The 26,129-nt window shown below is 45.1% G+C and overlaps 1 protein-coding gene across 1 annotated transcript; it reads right to left on the minus strand.

Annotated features, from left to right (window-relative positions):
- Positions 1-2,461: 2,461 nt before the first annotated feature.
- Sdha (succinate dehydrogenase complex flavoprotein subunit A) lies at positions 2,462-26,111 on the minus strand. Its single transcript, XM_077109506.1, has 15 exons — positions 25,990-26,111; positions 20,502-20,588; positions 19,254-19,415; positions 16,792-16,935; positions 16,410-16,574; positions 15,164-15,312; positions 13,476-13,600; positions 11,648-11,816; positions 10,400-10,595; positions 9,533-9,704; positions 8,076-8,194; positions 6,136-6,247; positions 5,812-5,942; positions 4,322-4,435; positions 2,462-3,296 (listed from the first exon to the last, which is right to left on the minus strand). Exons 1-15 carry the CDS (start codon positions 26,050-26,052, stop codon positions 3,210-3,212), a joined length of 1,995 nt encoding a protein of 664 aa, XP_076965621.1. The 5' UTR covers positions 26,053-26,111; the 3' UTR covers positions 2,462-3,209.
- Between the last annotated feature and the right edge of the window lie 18 nt (positions 26,112-26,129).

Here is a 26,129-nt window from a genome sequence, read left to right on the forward strand (position 1 = left end):
CACTGCATACTGATGATACTCCCCTTGCCCCCCTTATAGCCTCTGGCTGTAGATTCTAGGGATAGAACTGAATGTGCCCAGTACCCTCTCCCTCTCTCAGGATGACACTTTCTCCCATGGCTTCAGCCATTATTCTTTCAGAATCCAGTATGAAAGAGAACTACCTAGCAGTTTATTTTACTTAGGCTTTTGATGCTTAACCTGTTCCACAAAGGCTCCTGTGCACCTCCTTGCTCTGTCTTGGAATACGGTTCTGGATTCATCTGGCACCATTTCTAGCCCTTACTCAGAAAGCAGTGGTGGTTCCTTTTAGTGGCGAATGATACTAGAGACTACAATCCAGATACTGTCCACTGCTGCTGGGGCATAACTAGGAAATGTGGATTTCTATAAATGAATAAGGATGAATTCATACCTAGATTTCCTATATTTTGAACAACAGATTTTTATAAATTAATTCTTGGATTTTATTGTCTTTTTCTCAGGAAAAAATTAAGTTTTAACATTAAGAAGTTATTAGCTTTAATCCACACTGCACATAATTTCAAAGGATTAATTCCGATAAAACTAGTAACGAGATTACTGAATGGAATTTAGGATTACTTAGCGGCTTCACTTGTTTTTAAACTATAGCGCTATAATTCATTAAATCTATACAGCGTGCCATGTTCTAACATCGCTGTCAAGATGCCGAGGGCTGCACACTGCTAATGCCATGAGGCCAGCCAGGCCCAGCGCTGGCAGCTGCTTGAGGACAGGCTCTGGGGTGGCAGCACCCGGGTACAGGCTGGACCCCTGAAACCTGGTGCCCAAAGTGAGAGAGAACCAGCTCTGCAACACACCAGTGCTTCCCCTGCCTCATACCTCCTACTTTTCAACTGCTGCTCCAGATCACTTCCAAATTCTTTTTTTTTTAGTATTTATTTTTTAGTTTTAGTTGGACACAATACCTTTATTTTATTTATTTATATGTGGTGCTGAGGATTGAACCCAGGGCTTTTGTACATGCTGGGCAAGCACTCTGCTGCTAAGCCAAACCCCAGCCCCTCCAAATTCTTGTCTTTGGCATGGCTTCTGTGAATTCAATTCAAGGCAGTTCAGTTCATTCATCTCAGTCTAAACAAATTATCTGTATATACTTTGGATTACAGATTTTTATAAATTAATTCTTGGATTTTATTGTCTTTTTCTCAGGAAAAAATTAGTTTTAACATAGTTATTAGCTTTAATCCACACCGCACATAATTTCAAAGGATTAATACCGATAAAACTAGTAATGAGATTACTGAATGGAATTTAGGATTACTTAGCGGCTTCACTTGTTTTTAAACTATAGTGCTATAGTTCATTAAATCTGTATAGCGTGCTGTATTCTAACATCGTGTTCTAACACTGTGTTCAAACATTTACATATTTGGAAATAACGTAAAACATTATTTGGTTCCACTTCTAGCCCTGCCCCTGCATGGCCTCATCCTTCACTTTACTTTTAAGGTATCTTAAGGGGGAAAAAAAAAAAAGTCAGCAGATCTGTATTTGCTTCCTATTAAACAGGGCTCCCTTTCCTTTCCTTCTCACAGCTGCAGCACCTGCTGCACTCTGGGATAAATATACCTTCCATTAGAAATGGGCATTTTGCTGTTTCTAGTTTTGGGAATGCCACCATGAAGGACTGTGCAGTCTTTTCATTTCATTTCTCCTTTAAGTAGAACTGCTGTGTCACTGACTCAGCAAGGAAACATACATGCAGTTTTATTCTCTTCCATGTCTGTAAGGTTCTGCCTTCCCACCAGCAATGCATGGATCCTTGCATCCCACCACTTCACAGGAAACATTAGGAAGGCAAACTTCTGGGTGTTTGCCATTCACAGAGATGAGAAATTTTACCTCAATATAGCCTTTTATTTTTGGTCAGCCTTTTTATCAGCTTTATTGAGGTATAATTAGCAGAAGATAATGAACATATTCACCACTTATGTTTCCTTTGCCCATCCCATGACTACAGGCAACCACTGGGCTGCTTCCTGTCAAGGTGCTAGTTTGCATTCTCTAGACTTCCGCCCATGGAATCACACAGTATGTACTCCCCCAGCTGCTCCTCCCAGGAGAGATGACCGAGACTCATCCACACTGCCGCATACCAACAGCTCACTTCTTAACACTGAGCACAACACAATGGCCCTTTTTCTGGAGGTGAGGAGACGGCTCCATTATGTAACCAACTCCTAGGGCATTTTCAGTGGCTAGATTTCCACTAACTTTCTGCTTTTATGTTTTATGGTCAAGAACAAAGAGACACTAACTCCATTCTACATCCAAACTTTTCTACTGAATTGTCCACCCTATTATTCAGTTTTTATTTTCTATTACACCCTAACATTCTCCAAAGTCTAGCTTAGTGTCTGGCACAAAGAATAAATAAGGAATTCAACACATAGTTACTGGGCACTGGACATGGGAAGAAGACATACTGTGCATCTTTAATGTGACTCCATGAGGGCAGAGGACATGTGGGTCCCCACATCTACTGGCCTACAGGACACCACTTCAAAGACAAGGTGAACCCAGTGCTGCCTTGCTTGCCTTATGAAATGCTTCTTATCAAAAGGACACTTTAGAAACAAAATCAGATTACTTTTTAGGGAAGAATTTTGTAAAGAATGGATTCATATTTAAAGTGAGTTGTACCTTTAAAGAGAACAGACTTAAAAGGAAATCCATTTACTACATCAGTCTCATTCAGGGTTTAGTTGCTCCAGTTCTTCAGAAGTTCACCTCCTGAACCACTGGACAAGAACAAGGAGAAGTTTTCTTCCTTTGCTGTCAGGAATCAAAATTCTTTACTTAAAAATACACAACAGAATTTCTGGATTTTGATGTGACAGAATAATAAGATAATTACATTTGCTAAATTACATATGCCTACAGCCAAACAGTACAGGTTTTAAATGGGTTTGGAAATATAAAGAAGGGTTGCTCATTTTGTTTTGATTGTGCCCAGGATGATAAAGCAAGGGATAAAGACAGGCAGAGCTGTCCCCCATGGTGAGTCCTTACAAGCTGCTAGCCAGGGGACTGATGACATCTGCGAAGCGTATTGCTTGTTCACGAGCACAGAATCTACTATCTACCGAGACAGGTTCAAGAGGAGCAGCTGCGCAAGCTGTGACACATGGCGACAGAAGCCACCTCTGCGACACTAGGTTCAGTCAGTAGGAGCGAATGGCAGGGGGAACAGTGGCGCAGTCAGCCTCATTCAAAGTCTTGTCGATGACAGGTCTGTACTCCAGAGTGACCTTGAAGAGAAAGGTCAGGGCAGGTAGAGCAAGATCCACAGATAGCCATCCCCTCTGTTTTTTTCTACTTGAAAATGAGCCTTTATATACATAAATATGTACCCAAGGAAAAGTATATACACCCTCACATAACACTTAGAAAGTATTTCAAAATAATGGATTATCTCTGATGGATGTAAATGTTTCATTCTTTTTATAATTTCTAGACTTTCTAAAGTGAGTATTTTATAATGAAAAAAAAGGCCAACATTATTAAAAATAGGCTTATGCTAAAAGATGGCCAACTTCTGAATTAAAGATATATTAGGTTTCTATATAAGTAACAACAGAGTTCACCTTAATTTCTGGAGGCCCAATAAATGATTATAAAACTCTTAGAAGCAATGAAAAGCTTAAAGATAAAAATTACTTAATTATTTCCAAATCTTTGTTTGTTTGTACTAGGGATCAAACCCAGAGCCTTTACCATTTAGTCACATCCCTAGTTTTATTTTGGAGTCAGGGCCTCACTGAGTTGCTAAGGCTGGCCTAGAATTCAGATCCTCCTTCCTCATTCCTCAATCTCCTGAGTGGCTGGGATTGTTGGCATGTGTCAATGCACTGGCCTATTTCTAAACCCTAAAACCCAGGGAAATGTCGAAAGGGCAGGTATGCATCAGTAGAACAAGACCTCAGTCGGGGTCTCCTGACCTGCTGCCTCTCTGCATGCTGTAGGGGGATGGGGGATGCAAAGGATGCTACCACATCTCCCAGGCTCCTCTGCAGCTGCTTGCAGGTAGGCTGGGTCATGGGAACAGAATAGGAGGAGTCTCTCCTGACCCCTGAGCTCCAGAGGAGTTTCTGGTAGTGGCTGGGTCCCCATCTCTGCAGAGTCCCCATCTCTTCCCTGCCCAGGGCCCTTGCCCTGGCCCACACAGGGAGCTGACCTTGTATCAAGTTTCCCTGAGCCAGCACAGGGAGAAGCCTGTGGCCTCTCTCAGCTAGTTACCACCAAGGACATCCCTGAGCAGATGCAGCCCACATACCTTTCCAGTCTTGACGTCCACGTATGAAAGAGTGTGCTTCCTCCAATGCTCCCCGAATGGCTTCTTCTGCTGCCCCTCAATGGGCTTGGAGTAATCATATTCATCAATCCGCACCTGATGCCAGAGTATATATTACTCACCACTCACAGAGCACTTCGTCAGAAAACCCGGAGAACATTACAATGATGTAAACAGACCAGTCAGGTGGGGGCACCACTGACAATTTGGGGCCTGCCAAGGGTCAGCATGAGACCAGTGTCCATTTCTACATCTTCTATGACTTCATAGGTGAATGTTGAGAATTAAATCTCATTTATGCACCTTAAAGTTTATCAAATACTTTCGCTTTTTGCGCTATACCCTGGGAAACTCCAACTTTTCTTTCCACCTTTTTTTTGGTGTGTGGTACCAGGGATTGAGCTCAGGGGCACTCAACCACTGAGCCACATCCCCAGTTCTCTTTATTTAGAGACAGGGTTTTGCTGAGTTGCTTAGCGCCTCGCCATTGCTAAGGCTGGCTTTGAACTCACAATCCTCCTGTTTAAGCCTCCCAAGCCACTGGGATTACAGGCATGCCACCACACCCAGTTCTTTCAACCTTTTTAAAATATTTTAACAATTGTGTTAAAAATTTCAAAAGCTCTCAAAGAGTAGCGGAATGCTAGTGAAAAAATCCCTGTGTTCTAATAGAGTTGGCTGATGCTGCTGAAGACACATGGTGGGCAAAAGGTGACCCTGGGCCAGTGGCCGCAGCAGTCCCTGGGTTCTGCAAATGTTCCCAGGGATGAGCTTTCCCAGTGGGGAGGTTGAGCCTCGCACCTGAAGGCTTGTTCACCTCAGTCCTAAAGCATGCTCTGGAGAAGCTTCCATCACTTAGGGCACACAGGGGTCATACTGGCCCATGTCTTCCTGTATCCACCTGATTAGTGCAGGATAAATCAGTGAAGCATCACAGTACATGGCAACTTTTGCTTAGCCAATTTTTTTTGTTCATCCATGTCACCTACACTCTCCTGAATGAAAGCCTGCATCTTACTCATGGGACCCTGGGGCAAGTGTCTTTTATCCTGCACCTGCACCTAAGCCCCTGATGTTGCCATCATCAGAGCATCCAACATGCATGCTCCACACAGACATCAATCCACTGTCAAAACACGGTACCAGAACCAGATCTGTGATTCCTTTCCTAAGCCTCAGGCACTACATCCATGGACCTGGCTGCCCCTGTGGCCAAGTAAGAAACAGGCTCATTCTGCTCCAACACACTGCCACAGGCAGCAACAGATGCTGATTCAAAGCAAGAAAGATCCTGTGTTTCTGAAGGCAGTGAGAACAAAGGTGACAATAATTACCAGGGAAAAACTCATTTTCCTGGATTGACTTTTGGGAAAATGGAGTGAAATGCAGAGGGGAAGGGCATGTGACTGGTGGGGGCCAGAATGACAACAGGGGGCAGGACACCAGGCTTGAAGTGCATCCCAAAATCACACCTTGTAATCTTCCCTGGCATGAGCACCACGTGACTCCTTCCGTGCCTCTGCCCCATAGATGGTCTGCAGAGCGCACAGCATCAGGTTCTGCAGCTCTAGTGTCTCCACCAGATCCGTGTTCCAGACCACTCCTGGAGACATACAAGGATCCATTAGAAGTAGACAGGCCCCCACCAAGTAGATGCTCTGGGTTGTCATTGTGGGCTCATGGCAGAGTTACTGGTCTGACCCTCAGCCACAGGAAGGGCAGAGTCAGCAATAAACAGGACAGACACCACCAGGCTCCACAAAAGGCAAGATCCTAGCTGTGCACCCAGGGCTTACCCCTGTCAAATGTCTTCAAGTGCTTCATGTCTCCATAAAGCTGGCTGATCTTCTCACAGCCTTCCTGCAACACGCTCCCCACACGGAACACTGCAGCATGACTCTGCATGGACTATAACAAGATACCCTTTGTAAGCCAGGTGTGGTGGCTCTGGTTGTGAACTTTTTGTTTTATGGTACTGGAGATGGAACCCTAGGGTGCTCTACTACTGAGCCATACCCTCAGCCCTTTTTACTTTATCATCATCATTACTGTTGGTACTGGGAAATTGAAGTCAGTGGTGCTGTACCACTGAGCTACATCCCAGTCCCTGTTATTTTTTGAGATAGGGTCTGGCTAAGTTTCCCAGGCTGGCCTCCAACTTAATCCTCCTTCCTCAGCCTCCCAAATTGTTGGGATTACTGATGTGTGCGGCTATGCCATTTTATTTTAATTTGATACAAGGTCCTGATAAACTGCCTGGGCTGACCTCAGTCTTGCAACCCTCCTACCTCTCCATCCTTTAAACCAAGTTTTTAAGTGAATCTTTTGCCCAGACAGTTATTAATTTTCTTTAGATTAATACATAATCATAAAGTTGTAATGCACACCATCACTTTATGTTTTCTCATAAGACCCCCCACCACTCCAAAATCCTGGAATTTAAACCAAGTTCTTAAGTGAATCTTTTGCCCAATTACTATATTTTTATATCATTCTTATTTGTTTTTAAGTTTATTCTCTTGGAATTTTTAGATAATCTTATCTGTAAAAGATTATTATTTTGTTAATTCCTTTCCAATATATACCTCAATTCTTTCAATCTTTTCTGTGACAGCTACAGTTGGCAAGAAAATTACTTCACCTTGGAAATACATATTCTACCTTGGTCTGTTTGCTCAGGGCTAAGTCTGGCATCTGATGGTTTAGCCCGGCCGAGCCGCAGCCCGGCTGAGCCTTGCTTGGTGGGTGCCTCTAGTGTCTCCATGTCAAAGCACCTGCCTCATGGGCGTGCAGCTTCCACACCCAACGCAGGTTGCGCTGGCTTACACCCTAACACTGCCACTGCCAGGCCCTGCAGAGCATAACCTGGCCACCTGGCCTTCCTCCTGCTAACCTGTCTCTCCTTAAGACACAAAACAGTCCTAAGAAGAATGGTAAGTAACATTCTCTTGGTGTTGTCTGTGTCTGTCACTGAACCCCTTTCAGACAGGACCCAAGGAAAGGGCCTCTCTTCAGAAAACTTACATGCATCAATTATTGCAAGTATTTCCAGTAGAAAGAGCTCTCATTCATGGAGCAAGAATCCCTATAATAGAAGAATTTGCTTCCTGTTTTCTATAGTATTTTTATCCATCTAAGCCTATAATCCATTACAAAGCCATTAACTACATGTTGCCATTCATATTAAAATTAAAATTGAGGTTCTCAGACTGAAGCTTTCACTAGGTACTCTCTAGGCCCTGTGGCCTGCGCTACCCACCATCCACTGTCCCCCACCTCCCTGGGGACAGTATCCACCCAGATGAACCTGCAGAGGTCGGCCTTCACCCGATGCCCTTCTCCCACTTCCTGGTTTTGGCTAGATTCAATAGGCTCAGTTTGACAACATCTCTAGAGCAGCTGGAAACTAGGTGAGTTGACCTGATTAATTTCTGGGCAAAGAGATACAAGCACTGGGGCTGTGTTGGCCTCCAACAGGGCTTGCTGTACTCCCTCCTTTGGCTGTGACATACCTGACAGCCAGGGCAGGTCTACAGATGGAGGCCAAGCTAAAGCACAGAATACCAGAGAAGGCCAACACAGCGCCACTGTGTCTGCCCTGGAGTGCTGAGTTATGGCCTGTGTAAAAGAGCGCACTCTTGTCTAAGTGAGGCTCCTATCCACCTGAACACACTTCCCTGATATGGCAAGGGCTACATGTCCTGCACACTATGCAGGGTGCAGGAATCTGTCCTACCTTCTGCATGCTAAGGCGCAGCTCCGAGGTTCTTATGCTCCCGTCAGCAAATCTCAACCTGTCTAGATTTGAGACAGATTCTTCCCCAGCATTTGGTTTGATTGGAGGAACTTTATCTCCTAAAAACAATATCAAAACACTGGAATTTAACTATCCAAAAACATTTAGAAAAACCAGATGGAATTTGAAAACACTCAAATTTGTCTCAAAGGCATTCAAAGAGTTTGGAAACCACGGCAGTAAATGAACCAACTGTCCTGGCCCATCCTGACCCAAGAAACCACCTACTGACCTTGAGCCCATTTTATTTGCTTTATTTCATTTTTTAGTACTGGGACTGAACTCAGGGGCACTTTACTACTGAGCTACATCCCAGCCCTTTTTTATTTATTTTGAGACAGGGTCTCGCTGAGTTGCTTAAGGCCTTGCTATGTTGCTGAGGCTGGTTTAAACTTGCCTCAGTCTCTCTACTCACTGGGATTATAGTCATGCGCCACTGTGCCTGGCTAAGAGCACAATATATTCAACCTTTTTCTCCTTTTCAAAGAAGGGAATCTCATTCCCTGCTTGATGAGAAGTGGTGATGATCCTCGGCTCAAAGGGCAGTGCCACAGGGGGAGGACACTTCCTTTGAGGACAGAGAAGCTGCACAAGCACAAAGCGTCATTTGCAGGTGGCCTAAGCTGTGCCTGATTCAGGGAGCTTGTGGAGATGCTCCCTGCCCTCTGGCCATGTGCCCCTCTCCAGCTATTTTATCAGTAGGTGGAGACTGTGCTGTTTCCAGCATGTTGCTTCAACCCTACTGTCTAAGAACCACAGAACTAATGTTCCACAGTCAGCATCAGGACAAGGTAACAGGGCAAAGGGCCAGGGTCCTATGGGACGTCCTGAGCAAAGGGGCAAGACAGCCTCCATGAGGTTGGAGGCGCAGTGACCTCCTGTTCTTGGTGTCTAGAACAGACTTGCACCCCAGCACGTGGCACCTTTTTTTCTCCAGCACATTAAGCTTGCGTAAGAAGAGACAACAACTGAAACCTACACTCAAAAGGGAGGGGCCACAACTCAAAGTTTGCTCGCATTGTGCCTTTGTTAATAGGGGTCAGTTCTGTTTAGTTTTCAGGGTGGGACCATTTTTCCATAAGTACTCAGAAGTTATATATTCATTGATACCTACTATTCAAAATTTCATTGCAAGTAAACAATTTATACTAGGCAAATAATGTGCAATAAAGTTCTCCTCAAGATAACAATTTTCTAGCAGTGACTTTTCTAAGCAGAACATGACTGCCAAAAAAAAAAGGAACCAAGAAACCCTTATGTTAACTACTGAGATTCCCAACCCACCCACCAGTCTTGACATTTTGACATCACTACCACATTGTCTGACCTCCTGCTTCCTCAAACTAGAATTCCTTTCCAGCAATAAATTACGACTTCTGGCTGAAGAGAACACATACCAGGCCTACAAGACTGTGCGATGCTCAGGGCACAGGCCCGGCCAAAGACCACCAGGTCCAAGAGGGAGTTTGCCCCAAGCCGGTTGGCGCCGTGCACTGAGGCGCAGGCAGCCTCCCCACAGGCATACAGGCCGGGCACAATCTGATCCTGGCCATTCACATGCTTCAGCACCTGTAAGAAAGATTGTGGGTGAGACAATAAGATGTCTTAAACCCTAAGTCCCCCCTCTACCTGAGCAGCTGTCTGTGCTTGAGATCAAGAAAGGGAAGTAAGGATGGTATCTGTCTCCTAGGGAATCCTCTGACTGCATCCCCAAATCCCATTTGCCTCCAAACACTCTCCGTGATGGGGGTCAAAGAACCCCACATTGGCACCTGTGCCTTCCCTTCCAGGAGCCACTCTTGAGCCCCACACTTCCCACCTGACTGGACCACCATGAAGTCTCAGCTCCAACTATGTTCCCTGGCAGGTGGAACCACAGCAGAAGGAAGCCTTCAGACCCTTTCACTCCCTGCCCCTGCTCCAACCAGGAACCAAGTGAGTGGCGAACTCCTATGCACCGCGCACCACTCTGATGCAATCATAAAAACCACTGACTCAGTCATTGTAAAAACAACATAATACTGCACAGGAAAGCAGTTACAAAATAGAAAAACTGTATCTGGTATTTTATCTATCAGCTCCACTGGCAAGGAGCTATTATTACTAAGTGAATGCAAGCCTAGAACAGAACTCCCCTACCCTGCAGCAAAGGTGATTTTTAAGTACAAACCACCAAACATTAAAAAAAAAAAAAAAAAAAAAAAGAGGTCTGATATTCCCTCTAAAATTTAAGGAGAGAGTAGTGGGATGGGCCCTGTTGTTACCTGACCCTTGTAGTTGGTGGGAATCCCACCCATGTTGTAATGCACAGTAGGGAGTACAGGAATTGGCTCCTTGGTGACATCCACACCGGCGAAGATCATGGCTGTCTCTGAAATGCCAGGCAAGCGCATGGCCAGCTGCTCAGGGGGCAGATGGTGCAACTGCAGGTAGACGTGGTCCTTCTCGGGGCCACAGCCTCTGCAACATAGAGTATCTCAACATGAGGGATGAATAGCATGTGAGTCTCAACACATTTTGGGGGAGGGACTGGGTTGAACCCAGGAACACTTTACTACTACATTACATCCTCAGCTCTTTTTGCTTTTTTTTTTTTTTTTTTTTTGTTGTTGTTCTTAAATATTTATTTTTTTTAGGTGCAGCTGAACATGATACCTTTATTTTATTTATGTTTTTGTGGTACTAAGGATCAAACCCAGGGCCTCACATGTGCTAGGTGAGTGCTCTACCATTGAGCCACACCCCAGCCAGCCCCTTTTGCTTTTTGAGATAAGATCTTACTAAGTTGCTTAGGGCTTTGCTAAGTTGATGAGGCTGGCCTTGACTTGTGATCCTCCTGTCTCAGACTCCTGCACTGCTGGAATTGAAGGTATGAGCCATCCCGTTGGCTCAATGCTTTTTGATACTCTAGAAAACCTCCCCTTTGCTGTGGTCATTCTTTATCAATATTATTGAGCATGAGCTGCGTCCCAGGTACTACTCTGGTGCTGGGATGCAGCTGAGGACAGAACAAAAACCCTGCCCTCACCTAACTCACATTACTCCAAAACTCAGCTGGCCCATTTTTATATAAACCTGTAAAACCTACACATGCCAGCAGACATGGAATAAGTGTCCCACATCAGAGAACAGGGCCAGGCATGAAAGTCTAAAGCTGTTTCACTGGAAGACAAGAGAACACACCTCAGGCTTGTGTGCCAACCTCAGGCTGTGCATGTCTTTCCCCATACAGAGGGTCTGTCACAAACTCACCCTTACGCAGACACCAAGGTGAGAAAGGCTTACAATGAACTGGCTAAAACTCAAAATGCAGGTATTTAGGAAACAACACAAACCAACAGAGAACAGTCAAATAACAATAGGTAGCTTTATCCTTGTGGGCATGTGCAGGTGAGGGGTGCAGAACTCACAGCACCACAGCCCAGGTGACCAACTACCACCAAGCAGAAGGGAAGAACATGAGTGTGTGCCCACCTGCATGGTTCACACATCCCTGGGTGAATCATACAGACCTTCCTTCACGGATCTCCAGAGTCATGGACCGAGACACCACGTCCCTGGATGCCAGGTCCTTCGCGACAGGGGCGTACCTCTCCATGAACCTCTCGCCTTGACTGTTAATGAGGATGCCTCCCTCTCCCCGGCATCCTTCAGTAATGAGACAGCCAGCGCCATAAATGCCTGCAAAAGCGCAAGTCATTAAACACCTGTAAGCTGACAACCATCAAACACACATCTCAAATGCCAATTTTTTCAAGACACTTTGTTGGCAGAGGAAAGTGCAAAGAGAAAAAAAGGAAATGCTGAAGGGGAGTAGGAAGCAGAGCCAGAGCTGAAAGTGCAAGTCTAGGAAGGATGGGCTGCCAATGATTAAAACCCTTGCATGATCACCACCTTGACTGTTTCAACTTTTGAAAATAATTTTACACCATGACAATGTGGTGACTACCTTAAGAACAACCAACATGGAAAATTCCTATCTAAAGAATTCAAATGGCAACAATGACAGTAACACTCATGGCTGTGGACGGTGGCAGCTGTTGTACACATATTTACTCGCTTCACCCCATCCTCAGAGACAGCAAGTAAGAGCTGACTACCTGGCCCAGGCCACATGGCTGGCAAGGGCAGAACCCAAGTCCAAACCTGGGCAGCATGGTGCAGACTGTTTGTTCCTAACCTGGCCTCTGGCCCTGTCCCTCAATGTAATGAAAATGAGGAATGCCAAGCCTTGAATTTTAACAGGAGAGACCAAATGAACAAACGAATGTAATTTGAAGTTAAAATTTTCTGGAGCACACCAAAAGGGCTATATGCTTTAAAAATAAGAATGCAAATTCTTGCATTTCTTTTGCTTTTGTTTTTCCTGGTGCCATTTTTTGGGTGGTTTATTTCTCAGAGTTGTGAAGGAAAAGAAATGGAACCCCAGGTATAGCACATGAGTGGGACCCTGAAGCTTGGTGGCATTTCACTGGACAACAAAAGTAACAAAAACCAACATCTACATTTCTTAGTTTTCATCCCTGCCAGGCTTCAGAAGGGATGTACTGAAAGGAAAGGGAAAAAGCCCTGGCTCTTCACCCCTACAGAGGCCAGGGGAGCAGCCCAGGAGTGGTGGGTACATTGCCTCAAGCAACAGGCTCCTCTCTCAGCCTTGACTCTGGGTTTTCCCCTGAACTCAAGTCTCCGACCCATGTCATTAGCATCTCCAGCCATCTGTTGGCCCAGGAAAAACTAACCTCCCCCACAACTAGTTTCCTCCTTGTCCACACCCTAACCCCAGCAACAGAGTGCCATCAGTCAAAGCTGAGTCCTAACTTCATACCCTACTGCCATAGGGGCCCATGTTTTCCCACAATCCACCCCAGCCACTTCTCTGGTCACATACTTTCCCTGGCTCTCAAACTTCCACTCAGGAAATACTGACTCAAGTTGTGGACACAGCAGTACACGAGAAACCTGCCCCTGGGTGGGAGAAATTGAGCAATCCCTGTTTGCTACTGGGGCAAACACCACGGAGGCAGGGTTTGGGCTCTTCTGAGAGTGCAAAGATGGAGACCCGAGGGGCTGAGGTTGTAGCTGAATGGTAGAGTGCTCGCCTAGCATGTATGAGTCACTGGGTTTGATCCTCAGCACCACATAAAAATGAAATAAAGATATTGTGTCCACCTAAAACTAAAAAACAAATATAAAATATATATATAGAAGATGGAGACCTGAACTGCCCTGGGAACCCAAGAATCACAATCGAGTGTATTAGTGAGTGAAGCCTGGAGAGCACCGAGGATGCACCACATGCTCACAGGACAGAAGCCCACCCAGGCCAGGCACCCATCCTACCTGTGGGGTGGAACTGCACAAACTCCAAGTCCTGGCAGGGAAGACCAGCCCTGGTGATCATGGCCGTACCATCCCCAGTGCTCGTGTGGGCAGACGTGCAGCTGAAGTAGGTCCGCCCATACCCCCTGGAAATGACAGAGCATGATGACTGTACACAGCAGCCCAGGCAGGACCTCCAGTCCCCTGGGACCACACAACAGACAGAGCAGCCTCAAGGGCACTATCTTCAAGAAGTGCACATACCACACTGAGGGGAGGCCCTGCCACTGACTGGTGCCACCTTGGGATGCAAGACAAGGACACAGAGAAGAGATACTCATGATAAAAAAAAAAGTAAACATTAAGGATTTTTCTTATTATATTTTTGTCTCCTGGCTTCACTGATCTATGATTCAAAATAGGATGTTCTGATAAGTGCACTCACTGAAGGGATTGCCACCAGGGAGATAATCAACACACGAGTCACCTCACCTAAAGACATGGACATGGAGATCAACTCTCCTGGCCAGCTTCAGGCCCACAGGCTGTGTGCTCAGTCTCAGAGAGCATTCCCCTTGTGACCCCCCACCCTGGCAATCACCACCTAGAGTCTGACATTTCTGGATTCCACGTGTAAGTGAAATCACGCACTGGGCTGTTTTAATTAGCACAACATGCTCCAGGTTCAACCACAGGATTTGCTTCTTTCTTTTGGCTAAATAATGCTCCATGGCCTATTTACACAGCATCTCCTTTATCAGCAAAGGACGCCTGGGCTCCCTCTGTCCTGGGCTATGTGAACCATGTGTGTGAAGGGATCTCAGTCATATGTTGGCTTCTTTCCTCAGCACAGTGGGGCTGCAGGATTACACAGCAGGTTCCTGCCTTGGTTTTCTTGGGAACTCCACAATACCAATTTCTACTCCTGCCAGCAGTCTGCCAAGGTCCCTTTTCTCTACATCCTTGTCACCTCATGTCTTTCTAATCTCAGCCACTCTAGCAGGTATAAGACAATATTGCCTTGTGGACCCTGATGATTAATGATGCTGACCACCTTTTTACAAACCTGTTGGTCACTTTGTCTTCTTCGGTAAATGTCCATTTGGGTCCTACCCATTGTTTGTTGGATGTTTTTTGGGTAGCTATTTAGTTGATGCATTGATTATACACTTTGGATATCATCCCTTTACCAGACAAAATGGTTTGTGGATATTTTCTCCTAATTCACAGACTGTCTTTTCATTTTGCTGATTGTTTCCTTTGCTGTGGAGGAACTTCTTAATTTTTAAAGTGGTAAACAAGATGGTACAGAAACTAAAACTTTAATTATTTTCATCATGTGCACAAATAGCAATTTTCTATTCTATGAACCAATCAGTATAGTCACTATTAAAGCAGAAAGGTTACACCAGGAAATGTCACATGACTCTCACAAGTCCTCAGTTCCCTCACCTTAGAGCAGGAGGGACAGTGATCATTAAGGTTCCAGTGCACCCTGAGGACAGCCTCTGCTATGACCAAGGGCAGCACAGATCTCCTGCTACCTCTACCAGGCACGGACCAAGCCTGGGAATGGCCATTGCCACATAATGGTACACTAAAGCCTGTATCCAAAGTACTACTCTAGAATGCCCACATTTTATTAAAGAAACTATGAAACTCAACTTTTCTAGAGAGATGAAATGCAAAGACAAAAATGAGGCTCCTACCCAGTGGCAATGACAGTGTTCTTCGCACGTATGCGATGTATGGATCCATCCTCTATGCACAGTGCGATGACTCCGCGGCACTCTCCGCTCTCCATCAGGAGGTCCAGGGCAAAGTACTCCACAAAGTAGCTGGTGTCGTAGCGCAAAGACTGTGGGACACAGGACCCCACATTCTAAACTGCATTCAAGTTAAGTGTTAAGCCAATGTGTTTAAAATGCGAATGGTCAAGCATGTGAAAGCTCAGAGGGCTTGATTTGGCTCTACTAATGAATGGACTCCATAATGCTACGATGACACTGGGGTTTGAAACAGATAACAGGCTGCAGTTCTCGTTATCAAAGCCTATGGCTCTGTAAGAACATAAGAAAGCATCACACACTAACAGGAGAAAGCAAACCCCTGGTGACCTGCACCATGGAGCACATGCTCACGTTTCTGTAACACCTCTTGTTTTAGCATGACCTCAGGTGGCATTCCAGGCTCTCTGGAGGCCGTGTGGTGCCAGAGTAAGACCCATGTACCACAAGGTCCACAACAAAACCTTGAGTTCCTGGTCACACAGCCCACTTGCAGTGGTATGTGGGCTGGCGTTGCCCAGCCACACAGTATAGACATGCCCAATTCCACCCACAGAGAGGTCCCCACTGGGCAGCGTTGCAAGGGCTGGACCTGACAGTCCTCACAGCAAGTCCAAGAGGCTCTCAGGAGCCTGAGCCAACTACCAAGAGAGAACTGTAGTTCAGATAAGTCCTGTTACGCATCTGCCATCATAGTCAGCCTCAGAGAAGACTTGGAAATTTATCACCTGACCCACCTATCTGAAAATAGTTCAGAATACTGATGATTTAGTTGTGTCACAGCAGGCCCTGACCATCCAATGACTACTGTCTCATAAGTCTTCAAGCAGTTTTATAGTTAAGTATTAAAACAAACCAATCAATTCAGGAACTTGAAGGCCAATAAAACAGTCTTAAAATGACAGGTCTATTTTTATACTTGGATTGTGATGGCTATAAGTTCAACTTTCACATTGAATTGGACATTCAATTTTCCGAAATACATGTAGGAAATACAATTGTCAAAATGACAGCTTTTGCAGCACCTGTTCAGTACTTTCAGGTCAACAATTACTACACAGCTCTTAAAGAGTTGTCCTATTGTTCTTAACCCATGAGCTGGCTCCACCATCCTTTAGTCATTCCCACTCTCCTGCATCCCATCTCTTGTACACCCAGGCGGCCTCACCCTTCCATACAAGGTGTGCAGGAGTGAGTGGCCGGTCCGATCAGCTACGCAGCAGCACCGATGGGCCTGCCCACCTTTCCCAAACTTGAGGCTCTGTCCACCAAATGCACGCTGATAAATCCTTCCATCTTCTGTTCTGCTAAATGGCATGCCGTAATTCTCTAGCTATAAAACGCAAAAACAAACAGGAACCTTAAAGGAGGAAGCTATTCTGGGAATTTGGACTATAACCTTAACACGACTCTGCAAACCCCACACTGAGGTACTCTGTGAAAACACCAATGCTACAGAACCCACCTTGGTGACTCAGCTCCAGGGCTGCAGCGAAAAGCCCCTGCCAGCGTGTCTCCTCCCCCTCCCCTGGCTGACCACACTCCCTTACCTCAACCACGGAGGCAGGGGCCTGCTCCGTCATGTAATGGATGGCATCCTGGTCCCCCAGCCAGTCAGAGCCCTTCACAGTGTCGTAGAAATGCCACCTCCAATTGTCCTCCTCCATGTTCCCCAGCGCAGCATTGATTCCCCCCTGGAAACACATGCATTCCTTACACACTATTGATGGAGCCCAAGGGCATCTTCAGGCCTCTCTTCCTTGTGCGGTTAGTCTCTACAAGGGCTGAGGGGGAGCGAGGCAGGATGGTCCCAAGTCACAGCTTCAGCTGACTAGATAAGCAATTTAATCCCTCTCTGCAAAGGAGAAGCAGCAACATGCAAGGGCTGCTGGGAAAAGATGCACATAAACTTGCCTGCCTCTTAATGAGCTGACACAAAGCCCTCCAGAAACCCACCAGTGATTTCATGACAATGGCACTCCAGCTGTATGCTGAAAACACTACGTATACAACTCTAAACTCAGAGCCACCCAGCCCTGCACCCTACTTCCTATGGCTATGCATGGACATCATCTTGTCTCATCCCGCAGAGTCACCAGATACAACAATACAGAGATAAATGTTAACCCTCACCCTCTTCTTCCCCAACTCAAATTTCAATTTCTCCTCTTTAGATAATCTTTTTTTTTTCCCCCACATGTAAAGGAACACTGATGTGATCTGTGTGTGTCCACAAGGCTGTGTTGGAGGTGTGGTCCTCAGTGTGAGGATGTTAAGAGATGGTGGGCCCTTTGGGAGGTGCTCAGGCCCTCTCGGCATGCCCTTGGAGGAACTGAGTCTGTTTTATGGGAACTGGTCAGTCTTGCAGGGGACTGCTATAACAGAGCAACACTGGTTGCTTCCTGCTCTGGCTCCCTGTCTCCGTATGTGACCTCTCCTTCTCACATGCTCTCACCACAAAGCTATCCACTAGGACATGCTGTAACCAAAGGACCCCTTCCCAGAGACAAATGCATGAGACTGCCTGATCTCAGGATTTTAGCCTCCAACACTGAGCTAAAATATCCAACTTCTTTATATGGTACCCAGCCATGGATTTTCATTACAGAAACAGAACACAAACTAATACACATTTCTAACCTTTCTCCAATTGTTGTTCTATCACAACTTTTCAGTCAAGCAGAATCCCTTCCTGCCTTTACTGCTGTGCCTCAGTTTCCTCACTTATGAGGTTCCTTCCAGTTCTGATGTCACCAGCACAGAGCTGAGAACTTTGCAGCAAGAGGACAAGTTATCCAGTGACTTTCCTTCTTTCTTAACCCTCCAACTACAAACCCAAGGAGATCCTGACAAAAAAAAAAACTCCACAGTCATAGCAGAACACAGAAAGCTGGTCTGAAACAACAGAAAAACCTAACAATATATGCAATCCCAATGCTAGCCACAACCTGCCATCACCAGAGTCTGACCCTGAGCTCCCAGTTCTGACTAGAGTCCCTGGCCTCCATACGATCCCAACCCCCGGGGCAGGCCTCCTGAGCACCAGTACTCAAGTTGAGCTACTCTTTGCTGACTGTGCTACTACTGCCATGGGACTTTAACACCATGTGACCTGAACACTGCCTGTCCTTGTGATCAGAGAGGCCTTTCCTGGTTCCTGGAACCAACCATCCATTGTCTCTTAACAGAAGCATGTTCCAAACACTGACTTTGGTGAACTGTGAACAATCTGGATATTATCTACAGTGATCCTAGAATCAGAGAACAAAATCATAAAAGCACTCTTTTCTTACCTTACTTTTACCTTCTTCCCTACACTGAGAACTTCGAAGGCCATTGTCCCTCTAACCTGCGTGCCCACGCCACGTCTACAAGCACCGCCATACACCCTGATCAGGTGCTATGGTCTGCACCTGGAATATCCCCCAAAGACCCATGTGTTGAAGGCTTGGTCCCAGCCCATGGCGCTATCTTGAAGAGATAGGTCTAGTGGGAGGAAGTGAGGTCACAGGGGGCATGTCCTTGAAGGGGACACTGGAATGTGGCTCTTCTTTTTTCAGTTCCTGGTGAAACTCATGAGCAGCCTCCTCAGCAACACACTCTGGCCATGACACTCTGTGCCACCAAAGGCCCAAAGCAACCAGATCAAGTGACCATGGACTGAAACCTCTAAAACCATGAACCAAAATAAACCTTTTCTCCTTTTAATTTGATTACCTCAGGTATTTCCTCATACCTTCTTCATAGTGACACAAATTGACTAACACATTTCAAAGACGTGAGGGCTGCAAAGGCAACTGAACCATAGGGGCAAAAGCAGGACTGGGCGCGACAGTCAGAAAAGACCTGCATGTGAGAAGCCACACAGGTCCCAGGGAAGAGGCCCAGTAGTGAGAGTGAGCCAGTGGGAGCTGGCAAACAAGGAGGAGCTCACGGAGAAGGCAGGAGGTTGCTGAGGTAAAGAGAGCCTCACTGTTGCGCCAAGACACTGAGAGATAAAACTTTCTCTTACCTGTGCTGCGACAGTGTGTGACCGGGTAGGAAAGAGCTTCGTAAGGCATGCGGTATTAAACCCTGCCTCAGAAAGGCCAAATGCGGCTCGCAAGCCTGCCCCGCCAGCACCTACCACCACTGCATCAAATTCATGATCCACCACTGGGTACTGAGTAGAAATCTAGAAAAGAAAATTCAGCTGTCAATCACACATTCAACTATGCCAAATATTCAGAATATGGTGATAGCAGATTAATTAGCCTCAAGAAAATGAAGGGAGTAATCAAAAGGAAAGAGCAATGACACATAGAGGTCCCCAACCTTATCCTAGGGCCAAGCACACATGCCCAGTGGTGCAGCCTCATGGAAGGGGGATCAACAACCATACTTAATGAATACAGAGGTAATGTCCCATGGACCAGGAAACCCAATGTTAGCTGAAATATTACACACTTAGAGATACAATTTCAAAAAAAAATCCATTTCTAAGGAGGCTTAAAACCACTAAGACCCCAACGTGTCAACTGGGGAGGACAGAGGCAGAGGAAAGCAACAACAGTGAGTTCCAGCTCTGCATGTATCATTCTTACATGTCCACTCTTGTCATGCCCACGTCCCCACTCAGAACTCTGCAGTGCTGTTTTATTCTAGGTATGTACACTGCACTTGACCTGGCGTGGACCCACGTCAGGCTCCTATGAGAAGGTGCCAAGGATATGCAGCGACCACCAGGAGCTTGAGGTAAGAAGCCGTAAGCAAACTTTGGCATTCTCAACAGAGGGCAGAACAGGAACACCAAACTCCAAAGACCCCATTCCCGGGGCTGGGATTGTGGCTCAGCAGCAGAGCGCTTGACTAGCAAGGCAGGACCCGGGTTAGGTTCTCAGCACCACATAAAAATAAAAGGCACTGTGTTGTGTCCATCTACACCGAAAAAATGAATATTAAAAAAATATTTAAAAAAAAGATCCTACTCATGTGGCTACACAGCCCTACTGTGAGTAGAGAATCCATCTTCCACCACTGCAAATGCTATTCATTTGTATCTAATCTATAGACACATTAAGAACTTTACAAGCAAAACTGTCAATATCTGTAAATATTTGTACAACTATTATTGTACTAAAAATAATTTGAGCATGGATTGAATATCCAAGAGAATTTCTTTAAATATGTGCAATATGTGAATGCACTGAAATGAACTGGTCTAGGCTATGATCCCTCTAGGCCAACAAAGCTGTTTAATGCAGCAGAAAGCCAGACTCACCGATTCTGAAACTTTAGCAGACGCCCTCTTCCTTCCATCGACAGTGAAGTGAACACCACGGGCCCACGTTGGGAGCGTTGCTGGCCACTGCAAAGGTACAGACTGTTAGTGTCTTAAGGACCACCGACACTAAGGGAACTGAAACTAAAATTTCCTTCTAAATCATGAACCTTTCTATGTACCCCAGTTCTTGTTCTAGAAAGCTCACCTGGGGCCCTTGACTTAACCTCCAAGGTCAGACAGGTCAGTGGGCAAGGACTCAGCCCCTCCAGGGCTTCCTCTTCACCTAAGGTGATATTCCAATGAAAGCCTTCTGGATTAAGTTGCTTTTTTTGTTCCCAGTAGGAAACTCAATGGATCAGAAATAAAATGAAAAAGGTTCACCTTCTCTGTGGTGTCCTAATTGACATTACTTAGGTCGAAAACGGGAGAATGCCGCCTCACTGCACAGTAGTTTTGCAAGTAAAGAAGCATTTTTACTGCTCTATCTTAGCACTCGAAGCCTTGTAGTCTTGGAAAAGGCACTGGACAGTGGACAGGGAGATTCTTTTTCTGGAACAGGCTGTTGTATAACACTTAGTAAAAGCAGTTTGGTTCAGAGGAATGAGTGGTGGCATCCCTCCACCCCACCCAGCAGGACTCCACTAAGCTAGCCTTTAGCCACACCCTCTCTTGTCCACCAGGCCTCTGGTGCTGCCCCTCTGCAGGGCTGTCCCAGCTGTTAACTGGTTAACCTCCACAACTTGTCTTGTCTCAGCTTAAATGTCCCATTCTATACAAATTTACTCAAAAATATCTGTATCAGTGACACTGTGGCCCAGTGTGAGAGAGACACTTTCCATGTGGTAAGACTGGGTCAGCTGCTGGGGCATATGTTCTCCATTCTGAGGCTGCACTTTAGAAGACCAAAATAAAAGAGAGTTAGAAAATCCTAAAGAATAGTTTCAGGAAGTATCCACAGCAATTAGAGGAGGAGAAAAGAGAGATGTCTTCCTGTACTTTGTTACTTGGAAAAGACCATTATTCTGTGGGGGGTGGGGGCAGATTCTGTAAGACAAACAAGAGGGGATCACAGGAATGGAATTCGCAAGGTAAAGGCACTCAGCTGGGCTGGAGGGCAGCTGGTCTGTCCTTCTCAAGCAAAGGCGGAGCTGGACTCCTATGCCAAGCTTCCTCTACTGCTAAGCTTGAATGACAGTTGGCATAAATACTTGGATTTATTTAACAGTCCCAATTGCAAGGTAGTTTCTTGGATTTTAAAGAATTTTTAAATTTTTAAAGTGTTCGACTCTACAATCACAAGTCTATTTCAAAAACATACTGACAAGCCAATTTAGGTTTTCCATTTTTTTCAGAAAATGAATTTAAGGAAAAAACAAAATTCTTCCGCCTAAGTATAGTTTCTCTATGACATACATTAACATAGGGAACAGTTGTAGTAACATTTTATAGTACCAACTCAAAATGGAAATGGTGAGGTCGCTATACATTTCTTGAAGATGTTCATGTTTAACACACTCAGCTAGCTTAAAAAGTGGCAGTTACAGGCCAGGCGTGGTGGCACAGGCCTGTAATCCCAGAGGCTTGGGAGGCGGAGGCAGGAAGATTATGTATTCAAAGCCAGCCTTGGCAATTAAGCAAGATACTAAGCAACTCAGTGAGATCCTGCCTCTAATAGGGCTAGGGATGTGATTCGGTGGTGAAGTGCTCCTGAGTTCAACCCCCGGTTACCCCCTACTCACTCCCAAAAAAGTGGCAGTTACTAGAGTACGTACGTAACAGAATTGACAATTATCACTCTCTCCCTGTGAAAAACGACACCAATCTTTATTCTGAAATTGGACTTTGCAGGGGATATTTTTATTTTTTGCAGTGTTGAAGTCAAACTCAGGTTTGTGCTCCTCTTCCACTGAGCTATCTTCCCAACCAGGCAGTAGGGAGTATTTTTTAATTTGGAGACTAATTTCAATTTAACCAAATTTTTGTCTTTAGATAAAGCTTATTTTGCCCAGGCCTGGGGTACAGACCTATAATACCAGCTACTTAGGAGGCTGAGGGAAGAGGTCTAAGTTCAAGGCCTGCCTGGGCAAGGCAGAGAGACTCAAAATAAAAATTAAAAAGGGTAGTGGATCTAGCTCTGTGATAGAACACTTGCCTAATATTCATGAGGTCTTGAGATCAACCCCTAGTATGGCAAAAAGTAAAAAGGAAAAGAAACACACAAAACAAAAATTGTGTGACATTATTATTATTATTATTTTGAGAAGAAGAAACATTTTCTAACAGGGAAACATGAAAAAGAATGAGGAAATCTACCTGCAGTACAATTGAAAGGCACATAAGACTTTGTTCAATAGCTTAGAAGTTTAGATGACTGAATTAGATAATAAAGAAAAAAGGAGGAAAACGTGAGAACATTATCCTCAATAAGCAAAGGGGGCCCTCACCTGATAAAGCATGCCTACAAAATCATGACCAAGAAACAAAACACAATCTATGCAACTACAAAAAAGTCAATAAAGGCTGAGGTTGTAGCTTAGTGGTAGAGTGCTTGCCTTGCACATTTGAGGCCCTGGGTTCAATCTTCAGCACCACGTAAAAATAAATAAGTAAAAATAAAGATACTCTGTCCACCTACAACTAAAAAATATTTTTTAAAAAAAGCCAAAAAGAACCTAAAAATGGTTGATATGGGGAAGTAGGGTGATTAAGGTGAACTAAATCCTCTACAAGGCAGAAAGCTAATGTCTACAATGGAAAACCTGCAGGGGGCAATGAAACACCTCAAAATTCTCCCTACTGCTGGCAAAAGCAAGGTTTTCTTTTCCCCATACAAGGCTTTCTGTATTCACTAATTTTTTTAACAACTATGTGCAATTATTTTCATTAAAAATTTTAATATTTGTTTTTCAAATAGAGATGCTTAAAATACAGCTCAAATGGATACAAAGCATGGGTGGTGAGCTACAACCCTGGCTAGTTTAAAGGGCTACTTCACAGAACCCTCCTTAGCTCCAGGGAGAAACTGAAAACTTGGGGGCCTCCAGCTCAGATCCTATACTTCCCCACTATCCAGAGAATATTGGGAAACATCTCTGACTCTAAGATTAAAATCCTGATTATATGTAAACCCAAGTCAAAGATTTTCAAATGAACCAGTAAAAAAAAATTACGCAGGGGGTGGGGACATGGCTCAAGCGGTAATGCACTCCCCTGGCATGCGCGGGGCGCTGGGTTCGATCCTCAGCACCATATAAAATAAAACAAAGATGTTGTATCCGCCGAAAACTGAAAAATAAATATTAAAAAAATTCTCTCTCTCTTAAAAAAAATTATGCAGAATACAGAACTAAATGCCACTGCTATGATAATCAAAAGAAAAAAACCCGTTATTACTGTAATAGCATAACTAATGTAATTTCAAATACATCACCAAAACATATTTGGAACAATTCATCTAAGAAAAGGAATTGATTTATCCTAAAACAACATTTTGTATATTAATCTTGAAGGATTTAAAAACTTCATCAGAAGGGAATGGTTAACAACTATGTAAAGTCTTTGGTTTTACTCTTCCTCTGGATCAAACGGCTTCAAATCATGTCAATGCACTGGGGCCAGGAAAAGAAATCAAAGGTGAGCTAAGTCTGGCAAACTGATAACTTGAAGGCAGTTCTCAATAAAGAGTAACCCCAAACATCTACTTTCCAAAGCCATTTCTCAGATGAGTATCATAACTTTTTTTCCCTGCTAGTTTGACTATTTCTTTGCAAACTCCAATTCTTCAGGGAAAAGAAAACTAATCTTACATGCCAATAAATATACTGCTTGGGGGCAGAATTTCTCAAGGAAAAGCTTTCCTCATAAAGATAAAAAGACTTCTTAAAAACCCAAATCACAGGACAGTAGTGAAGATTCTAGATGGAAAATGCAGATAAAAATGCAAACAGTTAATTCAACTGAGGTTTGAAAAAGACCACTTCCAATCAGCCACTAGGAAAATAAAGGGTTATCAACTAAATTTATTTCAATGCTCAAAACCTTGTCCCCACTTTCAGGTAGAAGTTCAAAGCTAGAATTCCTCTATTCTAGTCTGGATAAAAGACAACAACAACTGGGGTCTTCCACAACAGAAGGACCACTGGGAACCTTCTTGAGTAAGGACAAACCACTCTGCTACAATCACAGAATATCAACCTGTCATTTTCTGAAAAAGCACCACTGACCAGGACTCTACTTAAGGGCCAAGATGGGAATGGGATGGTCTGTTCTGTAGGCACCAACCACAGCACCTATTAAAGTGTTTATAATGCCTTCTGGTTTTTAAAGGAGTGGCTGTCAACTAATCCTTCTCATACTTAATTGAACATAATCTTTAATATCTCTATTTCAAAAAGGAGAAAATTGCAGTCATAATTACAGGCACAATGCACGACACTACTGTTAAATGCCTTGACTTCTACTGGCACTTCTTCTTTGTAATTAAACTATTAAGTAGGTAGGTGGGTCAGTTCATTTAAAAAAATCAAATAATGAAACCATCCAAAGTTAGTTTACTTAAAGCAAGCCCTGGAAGGCTGAGGATGAACATACCATGTTAGCACTCACTCAGACAACCCGGACAGGAGGGACAGGGAGGGTGATCCCCATCCCAACCCGGTACACACAAGCTTGGTCCCATGCCCGCACCCCGGTCAGTGTGCTCATTTCCTCTGATTTTTTTTTTTAAAAAGTGCTCAGCAATGAAACATTACTCAGCCATAAAGAACGAAATTATGGCATTTGCAGATAAATGGATGAAACTAGAGACTATCATGCTAGATAAAATAAGTCAATCCCAACACACTAAAGGCTGAAAGTTCTGATTTGCAGATGCTTGCACATAATAGGGGCGGGGTGGGGGTGGAGTTCACTGCATTACACAGCGAGAAAGAAGGAAAGGGAGGAGGGTGGAATAAGAAAGGCGATGGAATGAAGGGGAAGTCTTTCCTCTGGTCATGTAGAAACACACCACTAGGGTAACTCCACATCACCTACAGCCACAATAATTGGAAGTTGTACCACATGTATGTATGATATGCCAAAATACGTTACACCGTCGTTTAAACCAAAAAGAACAAAACAAAAAAACCAAAACGGTGCTCAACGGCCACCGCACCAAACCTAAAATAAAGGTTCCTAACTGCCAAGGTCTCCCGGTGGACACGCAAAGGAGGGCCAGCAGCGGCCCGTGGAGCCTTTGAGCCCAGATCTCATGACCGCCCAGCCTCGGAGCGACCTCCACACAGCGCCGGCGAGGTGACCTTGGAGGACGCGGCTCCAGGCCTTATCCCGGCGAGGGTCGTGACCTTCACCGGGACGCTGCGGGCTGCCGCCACAGGAGAAGCCCTGCTAACCCGGGCAAGGGAGCGGCGACTCGGCATGCGCTGCACTCTGCCGGCCCGGCCCCGGCCCGCCCGGGTCCCGCCCTCCCGCGATGCCGACTCACCGCCTGGGTCAGCACCCGGCGCCTCGCACCGAGAAGTCGCGACACTGCCCCGACCCCCGCCATGTTTACGCCGTCCCGCCAGGCCCCGCGCCAGGCCGCGCCTGCGCACCCCGCCGCGCCCAGAGTGCAGCAGGGAAGAT

The sequence above is a fragment of the Callospermophilus lateralis genome, chromosome 5 (genome assembly GCF_048772815.1).
Source record: "Callospermophilus lateralis isolate mCalLat2 chromosome 5, mCalLat2.hap1, whole genome shotgun sequence".
Lineage (NCBI taxonomy): Eukaryota > Metazoa > Chordata > Mammalia > Rodentia > Sciuridae > Callospermophilus > Callospermophilus lateralis.